The 14,690-nt window shown below is 44.6% G+C and overlaps 1 protein-coding gene and 1 long non-coding RNA gene across 3 annotated transcripts in view; one reads left to right on the top strand and one right to left on the bottom strand.

Moving 5' to 3' along the window:
- Nucleotides 1-14,690, top strand: part of LOC108133107 (serine-rich adhesin for platelets) — a 68,835-nt gene that overhangs the window by 9,578 nt on the left and 44,567 nt on the right. The window contains exons 2-7 of one of the 2 annotated variants that reach the window (XM_017252870.2): nt 4,495-5,878; nt 5,940-6,612; nt 6,680-6,785; nt 8,416-8,553; nt 9,628-9,703; nt 9,763-9,892. In XM_017252870.2, coding sequence (XP_017108359.2) covers nt 4,799-5,878; nt 5,940-6,612; nt 6,680-6,785; nt 8,416-8,553; nt 9,628-9,703; nt 9,763-9,892 — 2,203 coding nt within the window. In that variant the 5' untranslated portion in view covers nt 4,495-4,798. Of the gene's footprint in view, nt 1-4,494; nt 5,879-5,939; nt 6,613-6,679; nt 6,786-8,415; nt 8,554-9,627; nt 9,704-9,762; nt 9,893-14,690 lie in introns of those variants that run through there. The other variant, XR_011442397.1, reaches the window with a different exon arrangement.
- LOC138926094 (uncharacterized) lies at nt 776-1,738 on the bottom strand. The gene is made up of 2 exons (XR_011442448.1): nt 1,357-1,738; nt 776-1,291 (listed from the first exon to the last, which is right to left on the bottom strand). It is a non-coding gene; the product is annotated as an uncharacterized lncRNA (long non-coding RNA).

Raw genomic sequence — 14,690 nt, 5'->3', positions numbered from 1 at the left:
TTCCAATTACTTAGCTCCATGCATTTTAATTAGTTTGTTTGTTCACGAAGTGAGGAAGATATTTCAAAAATGCACAAGACTTTCGTGGATAAAGTTTGACAAACAATATGAATATATTTCGGAGGAGGAACAAGATCCTTTAATTCTTTATCTTAGACCTGTTCCTAGTGGCTTAGTAGAGCCATCTCAAGTACCCTCCATCTTTCTTAATCAAGACCAGTTTAAAGATAAATAAAACTAAACCTCAAAGAATGTAAATTTTAATAGAAAGAAATGTACTTTAGAGTGGGGCTCAGAGCCTTCATCCATCTTCATTAAAGCTCCAGCCAACGACAGAATGCCACTGATGGCGCTTCCAAGGCTCCTCTCACTATACTATACTATAAAAAATATACCAATACACTTGAAAGGTTATTCAGAGATTTCTGCTGTCTGTTGGCAAGTTTACAAAACACCAGATACACGTCGCCCATGGTGGCATGTTTCGGTTTACATAGCTCTTGCTATTCGCTCGGTTCGGTTCCTTTTCGTCCTTTTCTATGTTGCCATTGCCAGGGCCGTCGACATGGACATGGACATGGTTATAGTCACGGTTGTGGATGTGCATGCTGATGTCGGACCCTTGGACCTGGCGACAGACAGACGGTTTCTTCACAGACAGTTTTCACTAATTATCTGACACGCTGATGGCTGTTGGGCCATGGGCTGCCATACTGCCATCCTGCCATGCCGCATGCACGAGGGTGTTGCATGAGGCGGTCCTTTTTTTGCTGCAGCTCAGCTCGTTGCGGCCAAGGACTCATTTGAATGTGTGTTGTTCTTGTACTCTCGCACACGGATATACCAACTTTACGTACACATCTCAGAACTCTAATTTCAAAGGTCGTGCCAGGAAAAAAAATGAGACAAAAGCCGAGGGTAGTGACGGAAGCGAAAGGGAGAACGCTGTACGCTGGTTTCCGTTTTATAGTCCTTTTGCTTATAGTCCTGGTTTATTTTGTCGGTTGGTTTTGGTGGACTACTCTCGTTCCCGATGTCATGTGTTTTAAGCCATGTGCATGTTTTATTCGCCAGCCAGTTTTTTGTTGGCTCGATTTTGTATATTTCAAGGGGGGGAGGCGAGGTGGCGGCGGCAGGCTGCATCGAATAAACCGAAAAATGTGCGAAGGACAACAGCATCAACGGCAAAAAGGGGCGTCAATAATTGAGCACTCCCATCCGAGAGCATCGGCATCGGCAACGGCATCGTTGGGCTTCTGGTTTTCGCGGCAGGACCAAGTGTAGTATGTAGCTGAAGGAACAACAGGAGCAGGAGTATCTGAGGCAGCCAAAAGTTGATTAAATTTAAGCATTCACCTGCTCCGGTTTCCATATCTCGTCCCCTATGTCCTTCCCCTTGGCTGCAACTTTGTCCATTTGCATTTGCTATTCCATTCTTGATTTGAGCACGGGTAATTGTACTGCGAAATTATTAACAATTATATATTTATGTATGTGCTGGCAGGCGGGCACTGTGCGGTGCGGGGCTATTTGTGTATTTGGAGCATCCGTGGCTGGGTGCTGGCCAACGTGGCGTATACGTTATGCGCCCTTGATTATCACGTATATACGTCATGGACATGTGCGACATTTGGATTTATTTCCGCTGGCATGGCTTGTCATTTTATCGGCTGGTCTATGGTCGGCGGAATTTTTTCGTATTTATATTCAGCATGGTCGGATAAAGCTTTATTTACAAATAAATTGTGACATTTAAATAATAAAGAAAAGAAACATTTTTGGAAAAATATAAAGTCAAATGGTACTTTTTTTAAATAACATGTGCTGGCCAACTTTTTATAACCAAAAGGCATATAAAATCCATAACTTATTTGCCAAAAATTTCCACAGAAATTCTCAAATATTTCTGGCGCTAAATAAACTCGAAACTTTCTCCGGGGATTTGGTTTTGTCGCAGAGATCCATTAAATATACCCATTTAACCCAGAAGTGCCACCACTCGGAGGCAGGCTCTGTGTGTCGCCAATTAAGCATTTGTCGAGCTTGTCATTGACACCAAAACTGGCCAAAACTCTAGAAACTCGGCCCTGAAAGTTGGTCAAGCTAGCTAGTTGCTACCAACTACATTCCACATAAATTTAATGGAAAAAACTGTCAACTACTTGGCTAAAAAGTTGCGATGTGCCTTCACAAACACACGCACACTGTGGCAGCAAACCGTCCACAGCAAACATTCCTGAACTACATGCGAAGCGAGCAACAAGCAGGACTAGCTAACAGCAAGGATAACGCGGCGTTAACATTTATCTAACAGAGTTGCGAACGCTGCGCAGGAGAGAGCGTTGCGAGAGAAAGCCGAGAGAACGAGTGGGCGAATACTTTCTCCTGCTCTCCCGCTTCTGCACAACTGTTGAGCATTCGCTGATGCTGGCTCTGCCTCTGCTGCGGCTGGCAGCGGCCAACAACAGATGTTGCAGCTGTTAACTGTTATTTACTTTTGCGGCAGTGGCAGCAACAGTTATAATTTTTGCCTGGCTTCGCTTTATGTCCTCGAATGATTTATTTTTGGACCGCCTGAGACGGCCACGGCGACGGAGGCGGAGTATCAGTGGCAGCGACAGTGGCCCTGGCTATAAGGCATGTGGTCTTTGTTTGGATTTATGCGTGTGTGTCTTTGTATGGTTGTGTATTGGTGTGTGTGTGTGCTCCCCTTGGTGCTCCCCTCTCACTCTTTCATTTGCCTAGATTGTTTGCACGCTCGGCTGGTTGGATATTGTGTTTGGACCAGAGATAAGACGCTTAGGCTGTGCACTCACAAAAATTGTTATTGTTGGGGCTTTGGTTATTCCTTTTCCAGCTATTTCGTAGCATTGGGATTCAATGATTGGCTGGCCAGCAATTGTACTCCAGACAATTTTCAGGCAGGTTCAAAAGGATCAAGGATGAATGGGTGTGTGGGTGGAACCCGTTCTCTGAAGGTTCACTCGATTGCCGTTGAACTTTATCTTACAGGATATTTTACAGAAATCCTGTTTAAAATTGTTGCACAAACTTCCTTGTTTAGGGTTTGGGTTGTTTGTGGCTTATAGGATGCAAGGTGTTGCACTAACAGGACTTTAAGGCTTAAGCGAGGGCTTCGCAAGATATAATTTCTCTATTAACTTGGAATCTTGAGAATCGCAAAGAAGGGATATGTATTTCCAATGTAGATTTACCCTTTTCGCTTCTAAAAATATTTTCAGTGGCCTAGTTAGTGTGTTAGTCCTTGCTAAATACATATACTATCCAGTTAACTGAAATTTATGCAAACTGGTGGCTTAGAACTTTTCCTATTATTTAATTAGCTATTGCCACACGGCATGGCCTCTAAAAGCACGCCACACATGTGTAAGAAATCAGAAATCAGGGCTTCTACTAGACTCCGCCTATTTCATGTTTCTTGTTTTACGGCCATTGTTATGTATTCAACTATTTTGCATTTAATCATTTTTTAGATGGCGCTGCTACCGACCCTTTTGTGCGCCATTTGCATCGCAGCTGGCGACGACATTACATACTCGTCCTGAACATGCAACTGCGATTGCGATTTCTCGGCGGTGGCGACAAGCAGCGACTATGCACTGCGGAAATGAAAACAATATCCATTTCCATTGTACCTTTTTATTCGGCGTATATGCATACATATACATACGGAATGAAGGGCCGCAAAAAAGCGCAACGTTGGCCATGAGGGAGTCCTGTCGCTGGCATTTTCCCACGGGCCTATGGGCCCAGAACAGAGCACTCGCACACATATAGCCAGAATATACTCATAGCTTGGCTGAGGGCTTGGCTTGGCTTTAACTGTAACTCGCACTCCCACTTACATATCATTGCTCACCGTTCGTTCAGGGTTCCACCAATGTGGCTCAGAGATGGTGGTTTAGCTGTGGGTTTCAAAGGATATAAGTTTAAAACAACTTCAGCATTAAATATAGAGCTTTGGTTTAAATAAAAAGAAAGATAGCTGGTAGGTCATAATAACCCAGGTAGGTCATAAGTTAGGTAGGAAACTTGAGAATCGAAGAGAAAGGCTCCATTCAGAAACTATGGCCTTAAAAAGGCCAGGATATGTGGGCCATCACTGACCACTCGACATTGACTGGCGCTTATATGGCATGAATGCTATTCCACCTTCCACACACTGGGGGAGGTGGTCCTGTTTGCATGTGGGTGTGCGTTTGTATGGGCGTTCGTGTGTAGGTGTGCGTGCAACAAGTTGAAATCTGCTACACTCATGCATAATGGAAGCAGACGCGAATCCGAGCCAGAAAAGTGAGCAAAACTATTGGGAAACTGTCTCTGCCAAGCCACCTCCCCGTTTTACCTTTGGGTGTGTTGCTCTTTCTTTTGTACGTCCTTGGACTAGGGGATTGGCAGGCGATTGGGCGATGATTGTCTATTGAATTGAATTTGAGAGCCATCCTAATGGCGTTGTTGTTGGTGTCGTTGCAGGTGCAGGCGTCGCCTCTAAGCGCCACTTGATGCCATCGTGACACACAAAAGGGAATCCATTTGAAAAGGCAATTGACTGGAGAAGAAGGAGGCAACTACATCAGCGATGACACTGACGCAACCACCAACCAGATGACGTGTGAGACGTGGAGCCGAAGGAACAGGAACAAGGACCGGAGCCATATCCAACCGATGATCAACGTGATGCAAATAGGCGCCAAAAAACGGAGCAACAGGAGTAACAGGAGCAACAACCACCAACCACCAGAGCCAGTGGAAGTCGTTAAGCCACTCTCAACTCGACATGGCGGACGCGGACGATAGCAAGAGTGGAAGTGGTGCCAGCGGCAGTGGTCGGGGGAGTGGCGAGCTGCAACTGCTGACCAAGCTGGACAAGGCCGTCTCCACCAACGATGTGCTGCTCGATCTCCAGCGAGCCCTCACCTACGAGGCCGTGTTCTCCACCTTGGTGGAGCACAAGATGCAGGCCCTCAAGCGGGACTACGAGGAGCACAAGCGGGCCAAGCGGCGCAAACGGAAGTCCATTGGCCGGATCCTACTTCCGCGCAAGATCTTTGGCAGTCGCCGCTCCTGCTCCAGTCGGGAGGACACCCCGCCACCGGAAGCGCCTTCGGAAGGAGAAGCCCCAAAGCCGCAATCCCCGCCAGCTACCAGCAGCAGCAGTAGCCTCAAGTCCAAGGCCCGGACAAAAGCAGCGCCCAAGCCTAGGGCAGATGACATTGAGGTGGCCTCGGGCTCGGTGGCTAGTGTACCGAAAATTCAACCAAAGCAGAGGCCGGAGACCCTGGAGGATAGCCTGGCCAGCACTTTAAGCAATTCCTCGGCGCCGGGCATCCCGCGGCAGCACAGACACAGCCACAGCCTTTTGGTGAGGGCCCAGACCCACACACCAGCCCGGGATCGGGAGGGAGACAACGACGCAACGCGACGATCCACCAGCTCCGAGGAGACGGAGATCCGGTCGAAGAGCCAACACCTGGTCAAACATTCCACAACGATTAACGGCGAGTCGGAACTACTGCCCCCGGCCTCCGGATACGACAATACCTCGACGACTGCCACAGCAACTGCCACGGGGGGCGGGGGCGGAGTGCTGCACAGCTCCACCTTGGCGGACGACAGTCTTACGGCCTCGATGCGTGGCAGCCTGGAGAGCCTCTCCTACAGCAGCTCCCGCTGCACCGTCAGCTTCGGCGGGGCGGAGATAATGGCAGTATCTGGACTGGATGCCGAGGCTAGGGAACGAGCCCGGCTGGCCAAGCGGCTTCGCATCCTGGAGGCCAAGTCGATCAGTGCCCAGTGCAGCCCAATCTTTCCCCGGCACGTAGTGCGTTCGTTTCCGCTGCAGTCGCCACAACAGGCTGTAAGTATTATTCATTTTTTATAATCCTTAGTACTAATCCTTATCTATTTTTAATCCTCAGCGCCTGCACATCAATGTTCCCTCCAGTTTGGCCAAACCACAGCCGACATTGCAGCAGCTGCCCCACGTGGCCTTGGACATCGAAACCCTGCCGGCTCCCCTTCCTCAGCGAAGGCGCCTGCTGCCCAAACAGATATCCTACACGGATAGTGGGGCAGATTCCGGGGCAGCCGGAGGCGGAATGGGCGTAGGAGGAGCGGAGGCGTACTCGCGCTACTTCTCCCGTCAAAACACCTCGGAGGATAGCGCCAATGTGACGGTGAGCACGGTGCTGGCCCAAAGCGACTCGCAGTCATTGCATGCAACGCCCAGCTATGCGAATACGCCCCCAGGCCCGGGGATAAGGGACCAGGAGAGACGCAAATCGCGGAGCACAGGACTGTTGACAGTGCGACCCCAAGTCCCAATGGATTCCAATGCCGTGGTGATACCCATAGAGGGAGCAGAACGGACAGAGCGCGCAGCCAGGACTCTGGTGGCCGAGAAGCTGCACCGCATGACCTCCACGTCAACGGGGTCCAGTGTGGCGGCCACCACCGGCTGCTGCAGTGCTGCCAAGCCCAAGGAGCGGCCCGGCGAGCCATTCAGGCCCACGCTGCCCTCCTCGGCGGCAACAACAACAGCCCAGAGTACTGGGAGCGACGATGAGTACCGTCGCCGGAAGCGGAAGTACAGTAAGTCCACTCTCTCGAGGACTCTCCAATTATTCGGCTTACTTATCCCATTTGTCGTTTTTTTCAGAGCGACATCACCGCTGCTCGGATCCCGCCTTGGTCTATCCCTCGCCCAGCGGTCTCCAGCATTATGTGCACGTGCTTGGCATCAATCCGGATACTCAGCAGCCCATGTAAGTCCTGCCGGAATGGAAAGACAGAGGATATAAGTCGAGAGGGAGAAGGGGAGGATGAGAACTATTCAAAAAGCATAGAGTGGGTTATTTTTGTGTGTAAGGGCAGTTGTGTAACGCAATGAAGGTAGTGCTTCCCTTTACAAGCAGTATATACATACATACATATATATGTCTGTATAAGTTGTAACGACCGGGATCGGTCGACTATATCCTATATTGCTGAATTCCCGTTGTACCTAATTGGTCTGATACATAAATAAGGATAGGTCAACTATATTCGATATTCCATAATTCCTTCTAGGGAATTATAGGGATATATTAAGGAAATATTAATAAAGGATATATTTCCTTAATTCCTTCCTTATGTAACTTAATTCTTCTATAATTTCTAAAGGAACAAATGTTTGTTTATAAATTTTATTACGTCTGAAAATGTAAACACTCATATTTCCATTGCCTACTTTCTTGGGCGCCCAGAAGCCAAATAGTAATGAAGAGTAAAATATGCCCGTTTTTTTGTATATCATAACATTCTAAAAAAAGCATTAATTTGGTAACAAATCATTAAAAAAAATGATTAAAAATAATAATAATTAAAAAAAATTAAATTAAATAATAGCGCCCTCCTCCTCGATTCTCATACGTTGTACCTAAGCAGGCCCAAAATATCGGAAAATAGCTACTTATGGCTTGTAAATTTTTGTTTTTTTTGTTGTTTATTTTTGTTGTTGTAAGTTATGGTTGTTGTAGGTGTTTGTTGTAGACATTTGTTGTTGTAGGTGTTTGTTGTAGCCATTTGTTGTTGTTGTAGTTTTTTGTTGTTGTTGTAATTATTTGTTGTAATTTTTTGTTGTTGTAATTTTTTGTTGTTGTAATTTTTTGTTGTTGTAATTTTTTGTTGTTGTAATTTTTTGTTGTTGTAGTTTTTTGTTGTTGTAATTTTTTGTTGTTGTAATATATTGTTGTTGTAATTTTTTATTATTGTAATTTTTTGTTGTTGTAGTTTTTTGTTGTTGTAATTTTTTGTTGTAATTTTTTGTTGTAATTTTTTTTTAAATTTTTTGTTGTAATGTTTTTTTTTTTTTGTTGTAATGTTTTTTTTTATTTGTTGTAATATTTTTTTTAATTTAGTTTTATTTATACATTTTTTGGTAAGTGTTTATATTTTATATAAACTCGGTGTTTTTGATTATAAAAGCTTGGGACTTTTTTTTAAATTTGTTTAAATTAAATGATTTTGATAATAAAACCCCGATGACCAACTGTTACTGATATATGCAGTATAGATACATACATATGTATGTATGTATTTAGGTATACTTATCCCATCGGATATAATATAAACTGCCACTTAACTGCAAGATTATAGTAACTTCGGATCCTCCCGAAGTAAGCTTTCCTTTCTTGAAATTAAAATTTCAATAGTTTCCAGTTATCTGCTAAAATTTATATAAAGTTCAATGAAAGTTCCTTTGATTATCCATAACCTAGTAATTACCTTTCTCGCTTGTTTCTCCAAAAATAAATAAAAATCAAAGAGAAAATCAATCGTTTCGTCTAGTTAACGCATCAAAATCACATCAAAAGACGTTACTGCCTGCTAATGTCATTTATTATCCTTTTTCAGACAATGCCCTTACGGCGAGGACTCGCCCTGCGACCTGCAGCTGGACATGGACTTGGACCTGGACACAGATGCCGATAAAATCGACGACCTTGAGCAGATGGTCCCCAGTGGTCATCAGCGGCATCGCCGAAAGCATCGGTGAGTGACTGTAATGGCTGCCTTCTCCCGCTTTCCCGCTGTTCCGCCTCCCCGTGGATATCCTTTAAATCCTTTTAGGCAGCAAGACACATTGGCCTTGGCCAAATCGGCTTGAGTTGAGAAATGATCGGGGGCAACATAAATAATAGCGTATTTTGGGGGTAAGACGGCAGACCTACTGATGGATGAATGGTGGCTCGGTGCCGGACAGGCAGGACAGCCAGGACATTTTGGACAGTTCGGACAGGTGGTGCACGGAACCAACAAAGGCCGACCGTGTCCTTGGGCTGCACTAATAAATGTCCTGCCGATTGGCGGTGTGTTGCCGATTTGCGATTGCGTTTTCTATTGCCGTTCCCATTGCCCAATATGTCCTAATGCGTTGGTCCTTGCCGCCACCGTTCCAATTTTCCCCTCCGGAGAAGCTGGTGGGAGGACGGTGACGTTGAGCAGACAAAAATTGATTGACAAGCTTTGTGCGATTCACGTTGGGCCGGTGGCAGGTGGCAGGCGGTAGGTGGCAGGAGCCAGATGGCAGAATGAGGCGGAAATAGGAGCTGGTTAGGGTGGGCGACTGTGTACTGTACAATGGCATTGAATGTCAGCAGCCCGATGTCTGATGTTGTTTCTACTGTCGTTGCTCTTTTTTTACTTTTTTTTTCCCCTACCATTGCCTGAAGCAACTTCCGTTGCAAAAATTGAGCCATGTTGTTGTTGCAAGGAGGGTAGTAGCAGTGGAGTAGGAGGCGGCTGCAGGGGAAATTGCGGCAGCTTTGTAATGCGGAAGTTTTGCAAAACCCAAACGGAAATAGAGCAAATATGTTTAAGCTTCTGTTGCAGGTATGAGCTGGCATATGTGGCAAGCAGCAGAGGGGTAAGCTACGGGCGGGAAGCGAATCCTAAACAGATTAATGTGCAAAATTTCTGGCAGAAATAATCGTTAAATGGCATTTGGTGGAAAGAACAGTTGCCGAAAACTAAAACAATTTCCCTTCCATAAAGGTTTTAGTTATGAATTCGATACTATGTAGTATTAGAATTTAAAAAACTATAATTTCTTCTTATCTTCAACAGACATCGCCACAAAAAACGACATCGGCACAAAAAACCCAAAATTCTAGTACAGGACTTGGACACAGAGGTTGTTAAGGTAAGTAATCCCCAACAATATTGTTATTTGCTATAACTTATATGACTATAATCCTCCAGGTGATCGATCCTCAGGATCTGTCACAGCGTGCACGCTGGACAATAATTGCCACCGCCTGCCTGCTGTTGCTCATGTGCCTCATGTTGATTGGAGTTACTCTACGTATGGCTCCGATCATCGACGATATGGGTAAGTCCTCGAAAATCAGAACTATATACAGAAAGCGATTCATTGAGTGTTTTGTATCCAAAAAAAAAAATATGCTTCTACCCAGCTAAATTACAGTATCTTGAGTACCCTGCTTGCATTGCAGTCCCCCCAAAATCCCCATCTCAGTTTAGCTTTTAAGCGTAACTCTCTAATGGAACAAGTTATTAGGTCTTATACAAAGTGCGCCTCGTTATTATCCTTGAATCGTTGCAATCGTTGCGAGAACAAACATTGTACATATGCCATACTTTGTAGGATATTTGATATAGATATTGTACATATTTAGTAATATCCAGTAATCAGCATTGCAATATTCCATACTAAGACCCAATAGATAAGATGACGATCACATATCTAATGCCATGTGTATTGTGTTTTGTTTCGTTATATTTCAACTTTAGAAGACCTAAAGAAATGTAAGTACAAGCACAACAACAAAAAATATTAAGACTTGGTATAGTTCTGCAAAAAATAGATCATTTTTTTAAATATATATAGTTAATTATAATTAAGCCAGTTTGCAGAGTTAATCAATCCGAGTTTATGTTATGGATGTGTTTTTTTTTTAAGTTCTTTGGACATCCCACGTTTTTTGGGGACTGTCCTGTGTTGATGTTGGCTGAAAGCTTTGCTGTTGTGTTGTGGAGAGCCTTAGATGAGCTTTCCGAAAGCTTGGTAGCCTGTAAGCTTGTGTTATATTACCCTTTTCCAGGACACAACTCCAAGTTTTGGGGAAATTATACTGTTGTTAAGCTTTTGAGTTGGCTTTTTGGGGATTTTCAGGATTCAAAGCTTTTCGTTTTCACTCAAACTCAATGCCCTACCTCCTGCCCTGCCCCCCAGGACACTCCCTTTCTTTGCTGCTTACGCCTGCGTTTATGTGTGCCATTGTGTTGCATAACAACGCAGTAACGGACGCGGAACTAGGACAGTGTATCACATGTTGCATCTCGTACACAAACACAAACGCAAATAGTCCACCCATACATTGATTGTGTTTGTGTGTGTTAGTGTATGGTTGTTGGGGTGTGTGTATGTGTGTTTTTGGCATAGATTTGCAAGCTGCTTGATTTGTGTTGTGTTGATTTTGATGGGCCACGACACCCGCCCTCAACCCCATGTTATCCCTCACACACACACACACACACCTCCTTCGTAATTATCAATCATCAATCATGCATGCCTTGGCTCACCTTCATTAGAGTAGAGTCGAGAAATAATTAGATGTTGATTAGAAGGAGTCTTTCAACCCAATGCCACACCACACCAAATAATGCAACAGCCCCAACTCCCCACTAGCTCTTTGTTTTAGCAACTCAACTGAAAGGGCACTGAGATGTCAACAAGCAGAAGCTGGCTGGGTCTCCTGCCGGGCTCCTGGTTCAGGTTCTAGTTTTGCCTTTGAATTTTGCCATTTCTAGATGTAGTTTATACATACACGTAATGTTCCGGTTATACCCTCCTCAAGCGCCTTTTCCAAGGCGACGCACTTAATCGGCACCAGCCACGCTGCTGGCACTACAATGGGGCTCAGACTCACCGCAGCGTGACAGGGCCTGGTTAAAACTAATTTGTGTGTTGGCCCGGTTTAGGTACAGTGGGTCTAGATAATCATAAGAGCTAAAATAGAGTCTAGTCGTCAAAAAGGTCATATGGAATTGCGGCAATGATGGAGCACATAAATATGTATGATGTTCAGAGTAATGTATTTGATTGATTGAAGCTAAAGTTTTTCTATAAATAATCATTTGGGGCAACTAAAAGGAAATATTTTGGCCATAGAAGTCTATGACTTTTCTTATACTTATTCCTGAAATATATACCATATTTTCTCACTTTCTCAAATCCGTTATGAATTCCTCAGAACTTCTTAATAAATCCGTTTCATATATCATTTCGATTTTCCAAGAACTGTTGACACAAAAGAAACAAGCATGTTATCCAAGGATTTAGTTCCTTTAAAGATGCTGGTTTCCAGGTAAAAGCAATCATAAGCATATCCTTTACACCAATTCAAAGGCTACGAAGAAACTTTAATAACGAAAATCTGAAACCACGACCTTGTCCATGAATGTGCAGCCATAGCTCAGATAACGTAAGCAGGTTTTCCATTTCTTGGTATCAAGTTGCCACAAAAATATATATCGAGCAAGGATAAAAGCCAAAAGGATCTGGTTGCAAACGTTTTACCCACCGTCCATTAGATGGCGCTAACTGCGGCATGCACGAGCGCTTTCCCATGGCCAAAATGGCGGCCAGGCGGGTGTTTCCTGTTCCTGGCTGCCCTCCACCTCTACCCCCACCTCCACTATAATTTCCTTTGCATCAGCCCTGCTGGTGCATTCACAGCGAGCGCCAAGCAGAAAATGTGGAATGCAGCTATGCATTTCTTAAACCAAATCAGCGGCCATGACAAAGCAGCTCCGCAAACGCGTCCTTCACCATGGAGTTGGCTGGTGGTTGGTGGAACCTGGTGTTTGTCTTTGTCCTGGCACTCCAAACAGGCCAAAAGAAAACTATCTCTCCCGCACAGTCCTCATTGTCCACCCATTTTCCCGGCCATCTTGCAGCTGGGTATGACGTCGAAGCCGCTCTTGACTTCGACCCGGCCAAAAGTTTTTCCACTATGCACGCAATTTCCTCGGTTCCTCGGAAGAGTCACCAGTTTGTTGCTCTGATGCTGGTATTTTGTTGCTCTCTTACTCTTGAGGCACTTGAAAAAATAAACAAATTAAAAAAGTGGCTGGTGTTTAAGGCGAACTTGAAACAAAAACACATTAGGACTGTTGCTACATAAAATATTTTATCAAGTTCTTTTCAAAAAACGTAGAGTTTTATTCTGAATTTCTTAGAGACATTAAAAAACTGGCTTAATTTTTTTTGCTTAATATATTAATCTTTTAAGATAAGAAGAATATTAAGAAGATTTCTTCCCAGTATTATGTCCGTGGCTGTGTTGTTATGTTCTCCTTTGCCTTTCCGCGTTGCAAGTTGCTGTTGTACCGCTCGGGGGCAGCGGGTTGGTGTGTTGTCAGTTTTCGGTGGGGCTCTGTGGATCCGCGTGGATGCTCTTGTTGTTGTTTCATTACTTTGCCGCATAAAACAAATGCGCATAGTTGCCGTCAGTTATTATCCACTTGCAGCGGCACTTTGTGGCAGCCACCATGTCACCGGGAATACAGCAAGAATCATTCTCCATTCTTCCCCGCCAAACAACAACGCAGCATCAACAATGCGCCCCGTTGGCCAGAACGCGTTTTCTTTTGACTTTGGCTTAATCAACACGGCCACGTTACTGCGAGCCACAAAAGGCATTCCAATTGCCCATGCCCAGGCTGAGGCCCAGGCCCAGGCCCAGGACCAGGCTTATGCTCAGTTCCAGGACCCAGGCAAAGGACCTAGTCCATGGACAGCCCAACCCACTCATACTCGGCCGCAAGTATTTCTGGGACCAAATTATTTTCATAGCTTTAGCTTAAAAGCTGAAAATGCCGCTACCCCTCTGGCGCTGGCAAAGAATTAAAAATATTTACAGTATTCCAAGTAAAACAAAACAAAACAAAAAATATATAAAATATTATATATGTATATATGTATATAAAGAAGAACAAAAAATAAAACAACGCACAAGAGGAACGCATAAAACTTGGACGAACATGAGACAAAGGAAATGTCATCTCTGTGTGTGGGGAGGAGCGTGTGTATGTGCTTTTCTGGTTTGGTTACCGCAAGTTGAGGAAAAAATGCAAAGCATTCCAAACAAATATGATAAACCATAATTCCGCCCTCGCTTAGCCAGCCACCGACAGAGATGGCCTTAGACAAGGGTAATAGATGGTAGAGCGACAGGGTGTGGCACGACCAAGAACTTTGTCATTCTCATTTTTGGCCAATTTGCGCAAAAACCACAGGCAAATATCGACAGCCCCACAAAGGCTTATGCCGTGGCCAGGGATTAAGACCGCCCGAACTTTTCATGATTAATGATGCTTTGAAAAGTTCGCATTTTCCCAGCCCGGCTCGGCCCCGTCTTGGTCCATCATCTATTCCATTTCCATTTCGACTCGCTTTTCTCGCTTTTCTCCCGGCGTGTGTTTGTTTCAGTCAACTGTCGGCAGTCGGCAGTCATCACATCATTTCAAAGCGATTTCCTTAATGATTGCCCCAAAGGTTTAGGTTCGTGGTTGTGCAGAGAAAAAAATATAGATGATAGTTGGATATACTATGACAAAAATGTGAGAAAAATAAATTCCTATAATGTCTTGAATTATAGATAACATTTTTATACAATTTATTCCAAAGTGCCCAGAATTTGATCCACTATTCCTTTATTTACCTGCCCCTTCCACCTTGTTGCATAGTTGATTTAATCCGCCAGCAGCTGCACTCACGAGTGTTTTTCCAGGATTTTCGAGTAATGCGCTTTTTATTAGACGAAAAGCCCTCTTGACTTAATTGCTAGCCTGGCCTGGCCTGGGCTGGGCTGGCCCCGACTGGCGTGCCGTTGAAAACTGAATGGCAAAACACACAGCAGCCGAGCCAGAACGATTTTGGCAAGTTGCCCTGCCTGTTGGCGCCCAAAAATTAAATTGGCCATGTTTAAACAGCAAATTTGGGCAAAATTAGGCGGGCTTTTATAATCATTTAAGGGATTTTCTTTTTTTTTTTCAATCTGAGGCCACGAAGCGACCATGGCGGCAACCAAAGGACTACCCAGAGATTTATTCAAATTCTGTTCGCCGGCCAAATGAGCCGAAGCCGCATTCATTTGAGGTGG

This window comes from Drosophila bipectinata, chromosome 2R (assembly GCF_030179905.1).
Source record: "Drosophila bipectinata strain 14024-0381.07 chromosome 2R, DbipHiC1v2, whole genome shotgun sequence".
NCBI lineage: Eukaryota > Metazoa > Arthropoda > Insecta > Diptera > Drosophilidae > Drosophila > Drosophila bipectinata.
Note: the sequence above shows the minus strand (reverse complement) of the source record. Positions and strands in the feature narration are given on the sequence as shown.